Source organism: Mycetomoellerius zeteki, unplaced genomic scaffold (assembly GCF_001594055.1).
Source record: "Mycetomoellerius zeteki isolate Tzet28-1 unplaced genomic scaffold, Tzet1.0 scaffold58, whole genome shotgun sequence".
NCBI lineage: Eukaryota > Metazoa > Arthropoda > Insecta > Hymenoptera > Formicidae > Mycetomoellerius > Mycetomoellerius zeteki.
The window spans coordinates 1127750-1149387 of NW_017257588.1; the positions used below are offsets into that span (position 1 = coordinate 1127750).

Below are 21638 nucleotides of genomic sequence, written 5' to 3' on the forward strand. Positions count from 1 at the left end.
TGCCGAGTGATCCATATCGCGTTTAGAATAACGTTTCAAAACAACGCAGCCAACCGCCTCTGTCTCATCGCCTACGTCTTTTATGTCAACGTAATATGTTAACGTAACACACTCCCACTTTGGCCCTCATGTCCACTCTCGTTACGATAATAGAAAAGTTCGTGCGATGCACAGGTGATAACATTTCGTTCATCGTTGAGGAGCACTATCCCTTTGTCATCGCCACGCTCTCTCATCAATTCAGGTAGTTTTCGTGGTACCCAAGGAAGCTGGTCGAGCCTTCATCTGAGCACCTGACCTGATCGGGCTAGAACGATAGCCAGGAAGAATAGTGATGAGCTAGTGGCATCCGATCGAACGAACCGTGCACCGCTATGATGTAACTCGGCTAAACTTTCTCCTGAAACAGCGTTAAAAACACTCACAAGGAAATGCTCGTAGATCCTTCTTCGACATGCCGAAAGCATCGAGAATTCTTGCCTAGCTCCCCATTTAACTACTCTGTAAATCTGGTGAAGTGAAATCTCACTCTTGATAAAAGAATGAAAATACGACCATTTTTGTTTAAAAGTGGCAGATTTTCACTCTTTTTAGAGTGAGATTTACTTTTTTTTGGAACGAGATTCACTCCGAAGGAGTGAAATCTCAATCCCTTTTTTGGAGTAAGGTTCCATTTACCCTCACATTACACTTCAAAAAAGGGATTGAGATTTCACTTTTTTGGAATCTTATTCCAAAAGAGTAAATCTCACTCTAAAAAGAATGAAAATCTGCCACTCTTGAACAATAGTGGCCATATTTTCACTCTTTTTTCAAGACTGGCTCAATTTTCAGTCTCTTCGAGTGAGATTTCGTTCCACGAGATTTAGAGAGTAAAATTTAAACGAATAAATTATATAACAAAATAATGCGCTACTTATAACTCTTACATATTTTATAAAAATTAAAACAAAAATTATAACGCATAATAATGTAATGTACAATTAAAACAAAAGTCATAATACAAATTTAAGAACTAAGGCCGGCCATATACGTTCAAGTAAACTTATTAAGTATGCTTGCGCAAGCTACTTGTGCAAGCATACGTGACAAGTTTAGGCCGTTCACAATTTGCAAATTTACTTGAACGTGTGTTGGCCGACCTAATACAAATATTAAAGTGTACATGTATTTAATATCTTAGTTTGAACTACCGTAATATCCGAGATTTCTCGTAATTAATGGAAGACAACAAAAGAGTTTACTGAACAATGGGCTAATCTACAACGTAATTGAAGATGTGATAACTAATATTGATAGAAAGGATGAGCGACAGAGTCCTCTATTTGTCAATTAAGAGAAATAAATTTTCGGTCAAAGCGGATCTTAATGCTTAAATATTTCAGAGTGAATTGATATGTACATATCCAATTCTGCAAACCATGTGTTGAAATCCTTTTCAGTCTTAAAACGCAACCATAAATAGAATCAGAGTAGTGGCATTACATATTAAATTGACAAGCAATTTAATAATTTTGATGCTAATGAGCATCTTAGAAGGATTTATAATTTAATGCTAATCTAAGCATCTTAAGAGGCTTTGGCAGTATTTGTCGCAATTATCAGGAGATCTGGGTCTGAATCTCGGCTGAAGTAGTATTTTTCGCAATAAATTATAAATCCTTCTAATGGTAAGCTGCTTATTAGCGTTAATACATTGTCAGTTTAATATATGATATTACTCTAGTTCTGTTTATGATTGAGTTTCTAAACTGAAAAAGATTTCGGCGCGTGGTTTACAGAATTGGATATGCACATAAATTCACTCCGAAATATTTAAATACTAAGATCCGCTCTGATCGAAAATAGATTTATCTCTCTATTGATTTATATATTCTTATCAGTATTATACGAATTATAATTTTTCTGTTCATTCCGGAAGTTAAACTCACTATTATTGTTATTATGTTTATGCAGTGTTCACATTCTTTTTATCATTGTAATGTAAACATCTGATGTAGAGAAATTTTATTCTTTTCATAATATTTCTTATTTACGCATTCCTTATTATTGCAACCTCTGTAAAAAATTTTTTGGAGATGTGTCAAAGTATGAGATTTGTAACAATGTGTAAATAAATGCATACTTCCCATCACTTTAACTTTAGAGTTTATTTTCTTCGTTTTTACAAAATGTATATTAGTTCACTGTTGCAGCAACCCCTTCGTTTAAAGACCTTACAACAACAATGGACGGATCACATTTTATAAAAACGGAGAAAACGAATAAAAAACTTTATCACGCATCAATTTCAGTATCATATATTTAACTACATTGTGGATTAGCCTCTGTTACGGTTGCAGTAAGATCTTCAATGTGAATGTTTTCTTGTCAAATAGTATGAGCTTCGATCGAATTTAAATGCGTTTAGTGAACATCAACTTGTAACGAAAGCCTGAGCTACATAATGCAAGTATCAAATGGTGCTTTCCAGTAAGCGACACTGTGATATAGTGATCATGTCATCTTTGTTTAACATTAGCAAACAACAAGGATATAATGATTCATTGTTACACTGTGTTATCTATGCCTCTTGCTGGAAAGCACCCAAAACATCTTGTACAATTTAGTTCCAATTGAGATGTGTCGAGTCTGTATTAAGCTTCACGCAGGATAATCGAAATGACATTTGCGTGAGTGTTGTAATATAGAGGTTCCTGTGGGTTCGTGAATTCCCCGGTATTCAATTCCAAGTGAAGTCGCAGACACAATCGTATATGCGAAAGATGTTTGAATTTATGAACGCGAACTATTTTTGCAAGCCGTTCGAAGTGAGTCTCTTCGTCATCGATATCGTGGCGAAATTCTGTGTTATCTTTGTGAAATAGAAATGTCTCTTAAAAATAAAGATATGATACATATCTTTATTTTTAATCTCCTGTTGAAAAAAAAATAGAAACAATTGAAAAAATCTTGTTAAAGAAACGAGAAAATTATTCTACTTATTATGGAAGTTTCATAACCAGAACGTATAAGTAATAGTAACCCAAATTGAAAATAAAATGATATTTCTTTGACAGACCTTTATAGAAATCTAATACTGGCCAATTTAACATCGAAATACAGTAATTATATATTTATTTTGAACAACACTGCTTTAATACTCTAAATATAATACTAATCAATTTAATAATGAAAGACTGTAATGAATTATTTATTTTGAGTATTAAAAGCACTGTTTAGTATAATATTGTCTTTTAGTATTAGATTTTTGTAAGAATAATAAGGAAAGTAATAATAAGTAACAAACATATAATAAAATAAAAAAGCTATAGAATATTTTACAAGAGTTCAGTTTTGTCTTGGGAAATGTCATACGAGTTTGATAGACAAAGATTAACTCGAAAAACCATAATGCGTAAGTCGTAACATCAAAGCATTTGTGCAAGTTTGTCTGTATAGTTAGAAAATTCAACTTGCGTACTTAGTTTCGTCGCGAGTTCCTACGCGAAAGCGTTTTAAGAAGATCCTTTATAACAAGTTCCGACATGCGAACTTTCTCGTAGGAGTCAAACATCAAGAGGACTTTTAGGCGCATCTGCGAGCGCAGTTCAAGATAAATATTAAATACTTCAAAAGCATGTACTTCGGTAATAAATAGCCGAGTCTGCAGCTATTACACAGAGAGAGTTATACCGAGTTATAAGCAAACGTTTCGGCTTTTGTAATAGGAGCAAGCGCGAATACCGCGCATCAGTGAATGTTGTGAATTCGTCAATTACTTAAGACTTGTGTGCAGCACAATTCCTATTTAACTGTTATCAGACTGTTTCGTATCACGTTAACCAGCAAAATCGTTTGAGACAAGTTTTCAGATGCTGTTCCAAAACTAGATTAAATTTCGACGATAAATTTTTCGAGACAAATTTCAACTTCAAATTAAACAAAACGCGTATGCACAAACAAAGGTAGTACAATAGAATTCCTATACTATTTAAACACCGTTTAATTGAACATTCGATCGTTCGAACAGCGTCATCAAAGAAACGAAAATAAACATTTCACGTATTTCAGTATAAACAAGTACGTTTAGTTACACGACGTGCTCTTAATTTATAGTAATCTGAATTTTACAAACGTATTTGCGAAATGTAAAATGTTACGTATATCTTACGTAAATAAATTGATTTTTACAGGTATTTTGAAGTATATGCTTCTGTAAAATAAATTTCACGATAGCAACAGAAAGAAAGCTGCAAAAATAGCTAAAAAATTAATAGAAAAACGGAGAAAATGGAATGAATAATAAAGAAGACTGTTAATAGTCATAATTTTTTTGTTGCGTTAAAATATCATATAATAAGTAGACTTTTTTTTACGTTAAAACATTATTTGCTATTGATTATTATATATAGGATGTAGCGGTGCAATTTGGATAACAAGGTATTTTGGAAAGTTCAGATTTCGCGTATGCTTGTTAGCTACGGGAAACGCCGCCAAAAATGCGAGGTGTGGTTTCATGAATAATGTGTTAAAGCTGTAGGAAGAAAGTAATTTATTTGCGGTCGTTGTTTTTAGAATATCCTCTTAACTTCAAGTTTTTACATTAGAAAGCTTTATTCCATATTTTCCAAGAAAAATTTCAAGTCTTTTTTTGAATATTCGTCTTTATCAACATGTATAGATATTGTTTCAATAAAACTGAAAAAGTGTGCCTTTCAGATATATTAATAATTATTATAATTCAAATTGTCTCGGTCCTATTTAATTTGATTTTCAAATTTTTGTCATATAAAAATTCAGCGGACAAATTAAACAGTTTACTTTTAGCGTAGCGACATATATTTTGTACCTGATGTCACTGTCAATATGTACATCAATAGTGAATGTTTTATACATTTAATTGAATACATTATGCGACTTCAATCTTTTATATACAATTTGAAAATTTCTGTATTTATTCAAATTTATTCTATTCAGCATTTTGTTCTTTGATTAAATTAAATATAATAAGTTATTATAAATATATATAAGTATAGGAGTTTTATCGTAGCAGTTTTGATATGTCCTATATAACGCAATTGAATTAGACAGCATCGTACATTTCATACGCTACGATGATAAAAATGATTGCACAAAAGAGCAATCGAAAAATATCGAAAAATAAATTATCCTCACCGTTCAAAACGTGAACGTGAACTGTGGCGGGTTGGTCCGGCATGGTGGTAAGCTGGCACGTGTAATTTCCGCTATCCGAAGGTCCGACTTTAGCTATGCTGAGAGTCGAATTGGCCCCCTCTTCCATCAGGTCCGTTTTCACGCTATAACAGGTAGACACGGCGTTAAATTTCAATGCCCCAAAATCGTGCCAAGAATGTTTCATGCATATACATTTTGTACTACTCATTGAGAGTAAAGAAATGGTTTTGCAATTATTGTAATTTAACTGTAACTTATGATCACTTTTAGTGCCAACTATATATGTACTAACATTGTAGCAACAATTAATTGGAAAATGGAGTTGCTAACCATATTTATTTTAGCGTATAATTATTGTCACAAATACTAAACATTTTTCTCTCAGTACGCTCGACGATATACCTAACTGAAAGTAATATAAATATTTATGTATTCGACTTCTGTCGCGCACACTGTTACATAAATAATATGTATAAAATTTACAAATAATATATAAAAAATTGTGTTTAAAAAATTAATATTTTTACCTTTAATCATGTAAATATATCGCTATGACGCTTTGACGAAAAATTACAATAAGAACAGTATATTATATAGTTTCTATGTGTATGTAAACATTTTTATTATATTATGTGACATACTGATATCACACATATTTGCAGTTTTATTTTCATACATATCAATAACATAGTTTAAGAAAAATTGTACTTCATTGGCGAATTAATACGTAAATATTTCTATAAACTTAACTTCAATTATAAGTTTATTTTTTAATTGTTTAATTACTATAAAGAACAATATTTTATTGGTAAGTTATTTACGTGTGTAAATGTAAACTTGTAATAATATGTTCCAAAATTATACAGTAGAAATATTGTAATTTCTTTATGTAATTTTTTTACAAACATGTTATTTTGTCAATTTTACAAATCATTAATTTTCATTTCAAATCGTTCATTTTCAAACAAATCATGTGATCTCTTTTATACAATATTGCATTGTTAAATTTGTATATTCGAAATTTTCAATTCACAAGTCCTTATCGAAGTATCTATAATAATTATAGAAAATATTTGCTATAAAAAGTTATTAATTTAATGAATAATAATGTGTACATTCCAGGTTAAAAATGTGTCAATCACGGCAACATGCTTTTCGGAAACATTGAAAATTTCTCGTGAAAAATGGCCAACGCAAAGTCGTGAATCGTTCGCTGTAGTGCGAAAGAAGAGAGCATCTCCTTAAGCTAACGAGAACTCCTCAATTTTGTCTCAGTTCTACTGCCCTTGCACCTTGCTTCTTTGTCCTAACTAATCGCTGATTCTCCATCACCACTCAAGTCGTTTTTCTTCTTTCTCCGACTTCTTTTTATCTCCGCTCTCATCCGGCACGGCTGCTCCCCATTCGCACGCTTTTATGCGAACTTTCTTACGCAGTAGAAGATAAGTTAATTGCAAATTGAGCCAAAATTATCGGTTCTAGCGAAAGTAGTGTGTACATACTCTGTGCAAACAATAGAATAATAAGTTTTAACCGAATAAATATTTGTTGATAGATATGAAGTGCGTTATCAAGGTAGGTTGATGACAGATCCGTCGACTTACCTTGGTAACGCACTTTATATCAACGCTTTTTTTTTCTTGGCTGCGTTAAATTGAATATTTCAATCTCGTGCAAACAATTCGTAAATTTGTTTTTATAAACACAGGGGAAACGTTATTGGCCTGGTTTACCGTACGTTTAGTCTGCGACCTACACGATAGATGTCTTTGTTTAACCTATAAGTTAAACAAGAACGCCCATTGTTTAGGTCGCGGAATAAGCGCACGGTGTATCGTAGTCTATTTGATACAGTATCATAAAAGCTTAAGAAAATTTGCAGAGTATAAACAATTTTTCTGTTTGCGTTGTTGGAAACAAAAAGTGGATCACGAAATTTGAACCAATTTACAAATGCAGTACTTAAGAATGTATCTGAGATACAATCGTTGAGAAAAGTCCTCTAAATTCGAAATATTTGCATAACTGCGCCAAACGCGTAGTAAATCTAGTGATAACTTATATAAATGGTAGATAATACAATATATTTATTTTTAAAAAGTTGTTTTTTCACTTTTTCAATATTTTATTAACTTTATTTGTCATTTTTCAACTTTCTATAACAAAACATTATTTACCAGTGTAAAATGGAAAAAGTAATTGGAATATGGTTAAAATAGATAAATATGCATTATTTATCTTATTAAACAAATTTATTATCTTATTAAATATATTATTATGGCAGAATATACCATATTAAACCATACATACATACCGCAAAATTGTTACGAATAGATAATAATTTCTCTGAAACCGTGTTGTGAAAATTAATTTTGCAAAAAGTTCCAGTACTTTAGGATCTTACGTATAAAAAAAATTAAATTTTTGATACTATTTCTTCAATACTTTTATTATTAATTACATTCGACAAAATTGCGTTTCTCGTAAGAAAACGTCTCTTATAGAACTTTAATTCTAATACTGGCCAATTAATCACTTATTTTCACACACAATATTAAAAATACTATTAATAATATTTTTAATACATAAAATAAGTTTTTAATTGGCCAGTTAAATTTTTATAATCATCATAATTAAAATAATAATTACTCTCTAACGGTTTAGTGAATCTACTTGAAATTTTTTTAGTATATTTAGTATATTACAAATAACAAAGGAAGAGTTTCCCGAAGTTTCATCAATTTGGTACTATTTTTGGAATAGCTCAGATCCTTAATATATTTCAACTTCGTGTCAATGTAATTATATTATTCCCATATTTCTAATTTATCTTGTATCAAAACAAAACGGCGTTCGTCATTTGTACATTGAACCTGCATAAATCATCGAATATAACAATTTCTTATAACGAGCTCTGTCCTTTTCATAAAATAGCATTTCAAGTTGAAAAGAAGTGCGAAGAATGCAACGAGACAATGACTTCGTTAAAGTGTACTAATTGCAGGCAGAAATATACCCGGTTCTCTCGAGGGAGAAAAGTTTCCGCGTGAAACTGCATGCTGCAGAGACGTCTTGCAGAAAATTGCTCTCGTACTTGACGTTCCTATTTTTGTGAGAAACTAGCGGAAAAAGGGGACTATTCGAGCGAGCATTTTGTGCGAGTACAAGGTGCAAGTGGCGATTCGGAGCGTTCCAGCAGTGCAGTAAATATTGAGAGATGACGACACAGTTAATAGTTTGTAACATGATTAGGATTTTATATCTTCTCAAAATATCAAAGCTAGATGTAACAGTAACGGTATTCGGTAAAATAATAAAAAAAATACGAAAGAGAGAAAGACGAATGTTAAAAGACAATATGATTATAAAAGTTATAACAAATTTGTTGACAATTCCATGGCTCTGACGACGATCGCGTTGGAGCTGTATCCTACATGACTTTCAGTTCGCGCTTTTAAAGGCTACTTGACAGCTAAAGCGACAAACGTTTGTCCGGTAAATATTTCACAGCGGAAATTTTTAGCATTTCCTTTTTGCGTTCTGTACGCGACAGACGTGACCGCACGGAACAAAAGCGTACGCTTTTATGGCGATACCGCCCTGGACGTATTGTCGCCACGCCACGTGTCCTACGGGAATAATATAAGTTCTCTAAGGCCCAGTTCCACAACTCACGATTAACTCTTAACCGAGGTTCAACTTATTCAATGTCTCTTTCCAATTCTAGAATTGGAAAGAGATGAGAAACAAGTTGAACCTCGATTAAGAGTTAACCGTGAGTTGTGGAACTGGGCCTAAGTATTATTTGATAATTGTTCTTTTTTTACTAGTTTTATTTTAACGGTTGCTCAAGGCTACGGTCCACTTGATGCTACAAATGCTTCGAAGCATTTTTTGATTGGTCAATTACTAAAATTCTTTCTTCCAATTGGTCAATTAAACGCTTCGAAGCATTTGTAGCGCCAAGTGGACCGCACCCCAAATCGTACCGAATTTAACGTGACTTTTCTCGCGTAAGACCGATTGGTATCTTTCATGGTATTCTGGTATGACGATTTTTAAGAGTAAAAGGATATTAGAGCAAGAGTAGAGGAAGCAAAAAAAGGGCAAGAGAGGGATAAAAGCCACCACAAAAAATAATTTAAATTGGCAATCTTATCAAATGGATCCTATTAAAGATTCGATTCACGCTGCTGCAACTGCATGCTTACTTAATTGGAATGCGATTGTCCACGATTTTCCGCGGCAAAACATTTCTCTCTCCCTCTCTCTTGTAATTTGATTAATGACGTAACCTCACATGTCGCAATTGTTGTTCAATAGTCGTCTTTCCTTTTACGTTCTATCATTGTAACGTGAAATCCCGCAGGGAGACAAAGCTTTCCCTTTTACAGCTGTTTCCCTAGCTTCGCTATCCTTTCGCGAAGGAACGTCCTTATTTATGCCGGATTGCGTGTCGCTGAGAGTGGAAACTTGACCGAGAAAGGTTTTGAATCGCGTCGAGCAAGCGAGACTTTAATCGAAAAAGTTCCTCCATTGCAATTTGTCGCTTTCGTTATCCTCGACCGGTTGAACACTGGTAGGTGATCGCTCGTTTATCCGCGACGTCGAGCGTCCATTGCCTGCACCCAGCAACGTAAGAGCTTTTGTGAGAGAATTCTTACAATTAATCCGATACGGAAACGCGAAATGAAAACAGTTACCGGGAATCTTGGGATCAACTTAAAAAATTAGCATGGTCCAATGTAAATTTAAACTTGGATATTTACGTTTTTAAATAGCTTTTACGTTGTGCTGGAAGCTGCGCCTTTATTTCAATTACTGTAAGTAATTTTTAATTTTGTGTTAATTCCACAAGTTTTAGAAGGTCGAACAACGCCCAGCGTTAATTTTTGCGTTTGTGAATAAAGTTAAGCTGCGTACCAGCTTAAGTAATGAGATTAACGTCACTGATTAAAATTTCTATATGCATGACTCGAGTAATTTTAATGCGATGATAAATGGCAATTGGCCAAGTTGCGGAATGCAATAATTCGGAATAATAATTAAGGGATTGTGTTATATATTAAATTAAATATTGTTTATATAATGTGAGAACTGTATCTTTTATAATCGCTTTAAACTTGTACTTTGTTTTATCCTTTACTGTCGGGCTTAATAAGCAAGCATAAAATTCAAGTTTTGTTTTATATATATATGTGGATGCGCAAATACTCTTACAGGCATTCAGTTATTTTTTTTAGCAGTGCTCGGAAACTGACAATACGTAACACAGTGTAAAGCAGTCGGCAAATAATGATTAATCGTACGAGACACTTTGATCAATGGATGCGGCTGTTAACTCTATGTAAGCGATTAGCTATTTCTTTATTCGTGGCGCAATCAACTGAAACACATCGGTACAATATAGTACTAGCAATTTATCATTCAACACAATGTTGATATGATGAATGCTCTTTTTGTGCGACATGGGATATATCCGTTATGTAAAATAAGTCCAATAATCTATCTGTTAGTGTTTTCGTATATGACAAGTACGAAACTGTGTAAAATGGAAATTAATGCTTATCAAACATTAATTAAGTACATCTTATTTTACATTTTCATACATATTAAATTTTAATTACACAAAGTAGTGAAAAGAAATGTATATAAAAACGAAGAAATAAAGAAGTATGAAATTTTCGTGAAATAAGATAGCTACTCTTTTCATAATCATTAATAATTTAATTAACAAACAAGGTATCCATTATGGTTTTTAGGCAGAAGCATGCTTCTGTCTAAAAACCATAATGTTGCAACACGGAAAGTATGCTTTTACTGAAATCTAAAAATTTAATTAGATACAAATCTGAAAATAATTTTGTTGAACTATTAAAATTATCATATAAAACATTCAAACATAATGAATAAAGCAAAAAATTTTGACATTTTAGCAACGTTCCATTTGAATGTTCCAATTAATTGCTAAAATAATATTAAAAATAAGTATAATTATTTTGATTAACAAAATTTATTTTCCGATTTGTATCTAGTTAAATTTTTAGATACACTTTTAGATACTTTACTGACCTTTCCGTGAAAGGATGTCCTTTCACAATTTTAATAAAAATGATGAAGTTACATGTTTACTTGAATAAAATTAAGCATCAATGTAAAAGTCAACAAGTTTTTGTAATTTTAGAAATGACATTTCAAAAATTTGAATTTTTTTATTAATATTTTTTTGCCTCTCCGTTTGAATATGAATCAGAACTTGAACATAAAACAGTACACCCAAGGACTTCGATTCTTTCCCTCGGAAATTTTTACAAATTTTTACAAACTGAGAAGTGACCATCTTTCTACATTAATGCTAATAGTAATTTAGTTGTAAGCAGACGTAAGGTTTAGTCGTGTCGTTAATCGCATACCGACTATGAGATTAATGTAAAAAAGTATATATGTAAACATATATGTAAACATATATTTTAAGATCACAGCAAGCGTTTCTCATTGTGACGACATATCTTCATTTATTTTAATTTCATGTCGCGTGTAAAAAAAATCAGTGGTCATTTGTAATGGATCACTACAACAACATTGAGAAGATGAAAACACAAGAGAGCCAATATGTTCAAACGAATAATGTATCCTTTACCACGATACAGATTGAGCTAGGTTAAATCTACAATGGGAATAAATTAAGATAGATCGTAAACATAACGTTGATTCGACGGCACGGAAAATTCGATTTAACGCCGGTCAACTATGGCCACGCTTTGTGCATTACTATCGTCGTCGTAACCGGAGGTTTAATTACGATCCCGAAATTTAATGTAATTTGACACTGCGTAAAACGTTATTTTCCACCGTGTAGTTCCCCTTCATTCGATGATCGTTACGCCGTCAAGGGTCCTACTGTAATTTAATGAATTAAACGTGATGTTAAGCGCTATAAATTCATTGTCACGTTACCTTCAGCCCAGATACCGTCCGCAAATAATTCGATTAACCATTAATTTGAATTGTTGCTATATCGCTACTTTAGCAACGTCCAAAAATGTATACATGCATACATTTCAGTTAAGAAGATATTGGCGAGAAATTTTCAATGCTCCATTTTCATAAAATGTTCGATACTAATTTGGCAAGTTATAATGTTGTATTTGTATATTTCAATAATTTCAATAATTCAATACATTTCAATAATTTGGAAACAAACATGGATGTATTATAATTCAGAAAAAAAAGATTCAATATATATTACATAATGTTGAGAGAATAAAATAATTTATTTTGTATTGTCAAAGAGAAATTAATTTATATTAAATAACAATTTTTAATAAAAATTTCTGCTAGGATACTGCAACGTTGATTGGAGTCGACAATATCTGAAAGCGCGAGGCCATCGTTAAATTATAGGGGATAGAGAAAGTCGGATAGACGTCAGGTGATTAATTAAATGAAAGATTAAATTAAGCCAGATAGCAATAATTCTTGCTCGTCCACCATTGCAGATGCTACTATATTGGGGAAACGAATGCAATGGTACTGTAGCTTTATGTGCAACGTGTTTACGGTTTGTGGTTCACAGAGAGTTTCGCGTGAAAGCGAACGAGAGAGAAAGAGGGAAAAATAATATTTAAGCACGATCGTCTGGGATATATTTCAATCTTGGCTCATATGAGCATCAAAATACTGAAATATTAAAAAAAAATACATAAAAGAGAAAATGAAGGAAATGCAAAATCAATAGAGATGACAGAAATCAATCCGAGAGATACAATAAGCGAAAGATGTATTTATCGCTCTGTATAATAAGCTCCGTTTATTCGTTTAGAGATTTTAATTTTCACTAATTTCTTATAAGATAGAAAGGCGTTAATTAATATTTTAATGTGTTGCAGACGGCAAAATATTTAGCGTCGGCAGCATAGTTGCCGGGCAGATCGCAGAGGGACGTTATTCTCGCAACGGGATCTACGACCTCGTGTATGTACAGTCATCCGTATGTACAGAAGCGCACAACGCAAACTAATTTCATTTACTGTCCCGCCGTGTCTCACCAGCACCTAACTTTACTGTCAGGGCGGGCCCACGGAAGCGTCGGTTTCGACCAAGAACCGGCCCCCCAAACACCGGAACCTTTCTCGTCGACACGCTGCCATCCTAACTCTCGCGGCTGCTGTCATCAACCACCATGTACTCCGTATGAGCACTCTACCGGCACGTATTTTCGGGTCCTTCGGGGATGTTCTTGTATCCTGGCCCGGGAAATCGCGAGCAAAAAGGCGTACTGAAAGCGATGACACATCTACACATCAGTGATGTTACATATACGAATATAAATTTTCCGAGAAGCTTCTGTGAAACTCTCATAAAAAGCGCGAATGTTCAATATTAGTATGCAGTTTTTTTTCTAGAGAGAGCTTATGAAAGAGATTTTATTTTAAAATATTTGAAATACAATTTTTATATACATATATAAGAGAAAAAAGGATTTTTATGGTTCCTTTTATGATCCTTTTAACCGGCAATTTAAATATATAAAATATGAAAAATAACTTTTTTTCGTAATAATAAATCTTGATACAGTTCGTACTATTCTTTCGTTGTTATAAAAGAGAATTCCGAAATTCGATTGTTTAACAGTAATATAAACAAGTTGTCAAAGACGTGTAAGTACATTACTATAAATTCACATCTCTCGTGAATCGTCAAATTTTCATTTCATTCCGTTTTTTGAAATTGCAGCGGTGAAGCATATATTCGACATGATAAATTGCATCATTTATCATACTTACAAAGCGACACTGGACGAGACAAGAAAAACGCGAATATGTGACAATGTATAAATGGAATGAAATTTTGCGAATTTTTTTTTCGATTTTCGTGAAATTTTTGGACTCGACTTGAATGAGGCATGTAAAACGACCGGAACATGTTGCATAATGGAATGTTTTATGTTCCATATCTCATATATTATTGAACGATGTGAAACGAACTATATATTAACGAAGCTTAATACGACAGCGTGTCGCTCTTGCCTTTTTCTTATTTCCGCCTGAGTTTTATTCAGCGCGACAGTTGAACGAGCCGGCGAATCTCCCTTCTATTATACGGATCGCGGATAATGAATTCTTACGCTCCAGAATCGGTTCTTTGAAATTATACTGTTCCAGTCGAGTTGCAGAGAATCTATAATAATATATAATCCGAAAGAGAGACGAGGAGGAAGAACGAGCTGTATTTTTTAATGCTCCGACGAAACGTACGAAGAGTGAGAATTATGTACATGCGCGATCTAGATTTGACTTTTCGCGGTCGTTTCTACAGGAAGTTGACACAGTCTTTCAACCGCGCGTAAATGCCCGTTAAACAAGGAAAAGTTTCGTGAATTAATTATACTTTACTCGCATAACCGCGTCAAGTTTGTCTGACATTTAGATTATGCATTTCTCATATTTGTCGAGAAGCATTCCGAGCGACTTCGCGCGAGCAAATTTTGAATAATAGAGCTATTAAGCTTAAAGACCTCTTCACACCAATGCAATTTCTGGCTTAGCGTATAGTTGTATCATATATATTATTAGAATTTAAAATTATATATCCGTGTTCGCTTTAGATTCACTGAAAAACAAATCTGGTATTCTTCGATCATATACTTTACGCAAGTAATAATTACTTGTTTCAAATATTTCAAAAGTTCATATATGCGCAAATCTATTATAAATTTGTTTAAAATATATTCTAAATCTTAGTAAGTTTAATATTTCAATGAAGATTGTTAAATTAAAACAAATTCGATTTGCTTATTATGTGAAGTCGTTTCTTTGATCAATTTTATAATATTCTTCAAAAGAAAATAAATTCTTCTTTTAAGTACATAATAATAAGTTTCTCTAAAATTTGTAATAAGTACACTGTAAAAAGTGCAGTGTTTAAAATCTTTCCGTTTAAAACATCTTTGCAAAATAAAAGTTTAATAATAAAAAATACTTCAATTTTAAACGTTTTAGTGATTTAAATCCAAACACATAGCATTTTGTTTATTGTGAAAAGTTTAAAACTAAAACATCTTTAAGCGTTTAAAAAACGGAGACAAGAATAAAACATTTTTATATCTTAAAATTAAACACTTCTTTTATGAGTGTAAATATATTTTAAGATTATTCTCATGAAAATATTCTTTGTTAAAGATAATCGTTACTTAAAAGAAAGAAAGTAAATTGAGTAACTTTTCTTAGCAATAGAATGATATTTTTCTGTGTTTACATACTACTAATGTCAATTTCATATCTGATCTGATGAGTTGCGTCATATCATTAATAAATAAATAAATAAGTCAATTAATAATATTACATTTCGTGCTTCGTACGTTGCTAGTGACTCACGTTGGATTTTCTGTTTAGATCATTTAATATTTGATATAAAAAGAAACGTAATTAAAAAATAATTTTTAATATCATACTTGGATACATAATTATAATATACGCGTAACACATTAGGCCTTTTCCTTTATAATCATTTTTATAATTTTTTAATTATGAAATAGCTATTATTTACAAATGTAAACACAAACAAAAATATCATGAGTTACTCATGTATACATAACTAACAGTTCATGTGTACATACATGGTCGAAGCTAATAATAATAGCTATTAAATATATTTTGTTTAATATATTCATGCAATGTTTAATAAAGATTGCCAAACATAATAATAGTAACCAATTGTTTGGTAATAATTAGAAGAGTAAGATAATATTAAGCTTCGATAACTATCGCCTATATAGGCTTGATTATTATTAGACTTTTTTTCAGTGTTTTCATGTTTGGTCTTATAACATAAAATATAATATATTATTATTGATATACTATTTTAATACATTTATCGATATTGTGTGTGTGTGTGTGTGTGTGTGTCCGTCTGTGTGTCCGTCTGTGTGTCCGTCTGTCTGTCCGTCTGTGTGTCGTCTGTCTGTCCGTCTGTGTGTCCGTCTGTCTGTCCGTCTGTCCGCGCGCGCGTGTGTGTGTGTGTGTGCGCGCGCGCGCGCGCGTGCGTGCGTGCGTGCGTGCGTGCGTGCGTGCGTGCGTGTGTGTGTTTTGTGTAAAGTGCACAGTGAGAGCAAAAAGTATTCGTACAAGGAAATTTGTCATAAAAAAAGTCTTATTTGTAGAAAATAAACATTAATTAGCTACTTTATACAATAAATACATTCTGTTCTAACATAACAAACGAGTTTCGCATGTATTCCTGATTTTAGAAGCTAAATTTCTCGACTGTACGAATACTTTTTGAACATCCAAGCAATACAATTTTTAATTTTCGCTTATTTTTCATATAATATATTTTCTATAATTAATTATACCATCTTTTTGGTATACATAATTTTAAGAAACATAGTTTATTTTATTCTTTATGAATAAATTGTTAATTACCCAACGAGAAATGATCGACAATTAAATGTCAAATCGACGTCAAATTGGTGTTGAAATCATTGTATCGATATTGATTCGACATCAATTCGATGACTCATTTCTTGCTGGATAATATTTACTTTTTAAAAATAAAGTTTTTTTAAAAAATATTTTCTCTGTACTAATACTTTTTGCACTCACTGTATATTATAATTTTAGTGCACAACACAGCTTTGATGTAATAGATGAAAGACGGATGAAGGATGATAGCAGCTTAAAAATATAAAAGCTGGCTAAAGGATAGATTAAGTAAAGACTGCTTTCATTTCTCTTGGCTATAAGCAGCAGGGAAAGAATACAATATTTAAAGATTCGGATTACCTGATACCGCCTCTCGTCGTATCGTAGTTTAGCACTCTATTGCCGTGGAGCCATTGGACGACGCTGTACTGCACCTGCATCGCTATATGACGCACGACGCATAATAGTTCGATAGTGCTATCAGCTTCATAGTATTTGTCCCGCAGTGGTTCGCCTAGGGCGTCCACTATTTGGACGGACGGCGCTGAAAAATTCAAAAAATAAAATTTATTAGGTATTAACAATAAGAATCTCATTTTTAGACCATACATGTAAGAACACAATCGATAAATTAGAAGCCTATATCGGTCGAAGCTAGATCTTTGCTTTAAATAATTCAATGTGAATTATATAGAGGAGAAGGTGGTATTATGGCCAGTGTATATATTGTAATCTCCCTTAATATTTCCGCTATTATATAGCGAATCCTAATGATTACTTATGGAATTATTAGTTCAGTAACTCGTCGTTACGCCATGACGCTAATATTACCAATACTCAATAACCAGCACTTATTATAACATTTTTACTTATTATAACATTATAGCATTTTTACTTTCAAGTATTTCGAAACGTTTCTGAGGTACACTTTAGCATTTAATTACAACCTACTTCCTCATTTTTCTTAAACTTGAGCGTATTATCATATGAATATATGTATTTTTGAGTGTGTTATTTGCTATTTAACATTTTATTTGACTATTTATATTTTGAGTTGTGCAAATTTAAACAATACCATGGTATTTTGCTAATATAGCCCTCTATGGATATTGATTATTCACGACCTCTTTCTTGAGATTTTTATATCAAAATAATTATTTGATAATCGATTGTAGCTGTACTATTAATTTATAGCTTTTTTATATTACGTGTACTATTTCTGAGCAGCTTATATGCAGAAGTTATGTGAATGTATATACATTCATTTGCATAGATTTTAAAATATTTTACTTTTTTGTTAATTTTGTAACCAAATACTGTTTTCTAAATAAAATTAATATTTTAAGGCTGTTTTTATGAAAGGCCACATTACCATCCATTTTTTTCTTCGAGTCATTATGCAATGTCACCATATTTTTATTAATAGTATCCTAAGTAATAAATATTTCATAACTTCGAGTCCAGAATCGATTCAACAACATTTTAATGTAATTGTCAAGTTTTAAACTTAAATATGGATTATTAACAAAGTTATTGTGTAAAATGTAACCGGGGTGCCATAGTACCTTTTCCTCTATATACTACATATGTACTTGCATATATACCATATTTGTAGTACTTCAAACTGCGCGCCGAATTGTTTTTCCGGATTTATAAACGCAATTAAACTATTGGAATAATATCACGATTTATTTGGTATTATTCTTTGATTAGCAATCGTGTCAAAGACTCGAACAGAATTCTTATCTAATAACATCTTCCATCATCCGGAAAGAAAGTGAAACTAATACACTTTCTAAAAGTGCACCATTGATAACTCTTCGCATCCGACAAACATTCGACTACGTCCGACGCGAAGTCATAATTCTGGTCAATGAGAAAAAGATTGGGAATGTCGCAGCCAATTCGGAGCTTTCCAAGCATATCGTCGACTTAAAGTTTCCATCCTCTTATAAGAAGTTTTCAAGTATCCATATTTAAAGTAGAGGTATTTATAATGCTTAGTTTAAATATCAAAGTATTCGCAGCTCGTACGAAAGTTTTGTACATGATATATTACGCGAAGCATATTGTTACATTTTTGTTGAAAAGTTGTCTTTCATTTAAAACGTAATATTTCAATCCATTAACTTCTGATATCCGATTTTCTTTCCGATTTATCGATACTCTACATTATTTCTTATTTCGCTTAGACTGTCATATAATCTACTCTCTTATATATATATGTATATGTATCGTATATTTTTGCAAAAGTTCTCGGACTTTACAGTCTATTATTATTTAGCATTGAAAAATCAACAAGTGAGAGCAACCGGATATCGAAATTGGAGCATATAAAGGTCTGCTTTTTATAACCGAACTAGTATATACTTTTGGAACTTAAAGTGAAAAGTATACGTTATTTGGCAGAAGAAAGAAAATTTGGCGAGAGAAAGAACATTCTAGAGCAATCTGGCGCAGGAATAAAAACCTTACTTTAATAAAAATCAGACTTTAATACACTTTTTATTCGTCGCAATATATTTTTGTCGTAAACACTATCGCAAATGGTAATTCCATCTTACGGTGATCACCTAAAAGATCCTTATTCTAACGCAATCAGCACTATTTGTCGAGTTTGTTGAGTTCGCCGTGGCAATTTGCGCGTCATGAAATTTGACCGTACACATGAGCGTGATATTGGATTACATCGAATTCGGCTTCAAATATTTAACTTTATGGCCCAATAAATATCTCTCATATTGACGTCATTGGGTTGTCCACACGATCAAGTATCAAACATGAGCAAACCGATTCATTCGCTTATCCTCCATCGCCGTCTTCCATTCGGCTGGAACCATTTTCAATTGATTTCTCTTTCTACATTGACTATATCGTGGCCACAAAAAACTAAGCAATATAGGGCTACCGAAAGAAATCACGAAAAAGGGAAACGTTTTGGAGATAGATCAGAATGTTCTCTCGCCGACCTGGCTCGACTCGACCTCATGAATACCGCGCGAAATGTAATCTCTCTTGCGCTCTCCCTTTTCTCTTTCGCTTGGCTTTTCCTTTCTCTTTTTACGTTCCCCATCTGAGGTATGCCGCATTTTATTTTGCACACTTTTTTGCAACACTATACAAAATTTTCCTCATTCCACCGTCATGTCCGGAAATATGTTTTTCGCTTATTTTCTTTTTCTTCTCTTTTTATCCAATAATTTTACGTTAATGTTTGCAAATTTCGAGATACCGTATGTTTCCGCAATTAATACAAATAATAGAACTTCGAGCAGATATTATTAGTTTTTTTTAATACTTTGTGCGAATATTTATTTGTGTATAACATTATAGAGATGAATGTTATTAACATTATAATGACGAATTTAATCTCAAATTAAGTGAATAAAATTTATAGACAAATAAAAATTGTTCTCAATAAAACGCTTTCGCATATTTCATCGCGAAGGATAGAACTTTAGCAAAGAACAAAGAGCTTTCTCACTGTTACATTTGAATTTAAAACACATTCGTTCTACTCTTGAATGTTTCAAGAGTCGAAAAGCAGATTAGAGATTGTATCGCATTCGTAAAACTTATGTGCTCTTTTGTTAACATCGTAACATCTTTTATTAATATTACACAAAGAGTACGCGTCGACTAAATTGTAGAGAGGTGGAGACAGAGAAAGAGAGATCGACGGCAGGCGTATAGAAAGACGAACGATGGATAGAGGTCGAGAGAGTAGTACTGCATACCAAAATCTCGACTACTTTATCTTGCGGAATCTCAGCCCTCTCACGGATTAAGTGTTGATCCTTCTTTTTACGTGCGCTCATAACATCGGCACAGCGATGATTCTAGCGTTCCTCAAATATGATACAGTGACAATGGTTGTATTCAGCAGAGAAAGCACCTCTACAACAGTTGTAAAATTCTTTCATATAGTTGGTTTACATTTAGATCCAAGAATTAAAAGCGAGATCAAGCACATTAAAGAATTTTACAACAGTTGCAAAACTGCTTTCTCTGTTAAACGCAATTATTGGCTGTGTTCAGCTGATAAAGAAGATCAGTGATCACATTCAAAAATTTTTTAATAAGTATGATTTATTCTTGCCATTAGTAGAGGAAAGCCCCCTATTATGAGATAGGCGCCTAATATGAGATACCGGCGTTTCTGCTAAATTAATAAACGCTATGTATTGGTTCCACCATGAATTTATTGCTCTTGGATTGAAAACTATTTAGTGGAAAATTCATTATTAGATCATGCCTGTAGTCCTTGTAAAAAAAGATTTTAGAATTTGGAACGTCTTCAAGTTTCATTGAGATGAGCTTTTAAACCTTGTTTATTATTTAATAAGTAAATATTTGGCAATAAATTCTTCATGTAGTGATAGAGTAAGATCGTACTAACAGAAAAATACTGGATATGTTGAATTGCTTAATTACAGAAGTTAAATTGATGATCGTAAAACCGTAAGGCGTGGAAATCGTAATATGAGATACCCAGGGTATTTCTAATACGAAATAACTTATGCTCTCTCTATAGACCGAATTTTTTTCATGACTATAAAAAAATTACGTCACCTTGTGGTAAAAAATTAAATAAATTAATAAAACATCAATATATTAATATGTGGCTTGAAAATTACACGTGCCCATAGAGGAACCCCCATTAACCTGGACTCCCCACCATCGAAAATCAAATTCGCGATAGGTCAAAAATTTAGTGCTCTTTTGTTGCTAATTAGTTGCTCTAGAGCGAATTTTGTTGCTCCAACCGTTTAGCAGCAATAAAAAAAATGGGGGGGGGGTCCAGGTTAATATAAAGCTGGACACCCCCATAATGAAAAAATATATATAGAGCTGCGATATCAAAACAACAAATGCACCAGATTTTGGTGCTTCTTTGTTGCTCTAGGATAGCAAAGAAATATCGAAAAAAATCACATTGTTAAACAAATTCCGATAAATAATCAAAACTGCATTGTCGCGCGTCGCAACGTTATGACCAAAACTTACATGTATAGAATTTGTTACTCGCAAGTTTTT

The 21638-nt window shown here is 32.6% G+C and overlaps 1 protein-coding gene and 1 long non-coding RNA gene across 4 annotated transcripts in view; one reads left to right on the forward strand and one right to left on the reverse strand.

Annotated features, from left to right (window-relative positions):
- Window positions 1-6: 6 nt before the first annotated feature.
- Window positions 7-21638, reverse strand: part of LOC108728062 (limbic system-associated membrane protein) — a 185108-nt gene continuing 163476 nt past the window's right edge. For all 3 annotated transcript variants that reach the window (XM_018456413.1, XM_018456411.1, XM_018456412.1), the window contains 3 exons: window positions 16962-17145; window positions 5158-5300; window positions 7-397 (listed from right to left, as the gene is read on the reverse strand). In XM_018456413.1, coding sequence (XP_018311915.1) covers window positions 282-397; window positions 5158-5300; window positions 16962-17145 — 443 coding nt within the window. In that variant the 3' untranslated portion in view covers window positions 7-281. The remainder of the gene's footprint in view (window positions 398-5157; window positions 5301-16961; window positions 17146-21638) is intronic.
- LOC108728063 (uncharacterized) lies at window positions 10540-20878 on the forward strand. The gene is made up of 3 exons (XR_001936873.1): window positions 10540-10551; window positions 12718-12723; window positions 20707-20878. It is a non-coding gene; the product is annotated as an uncharacterized lncRNA (long non-coding RNA).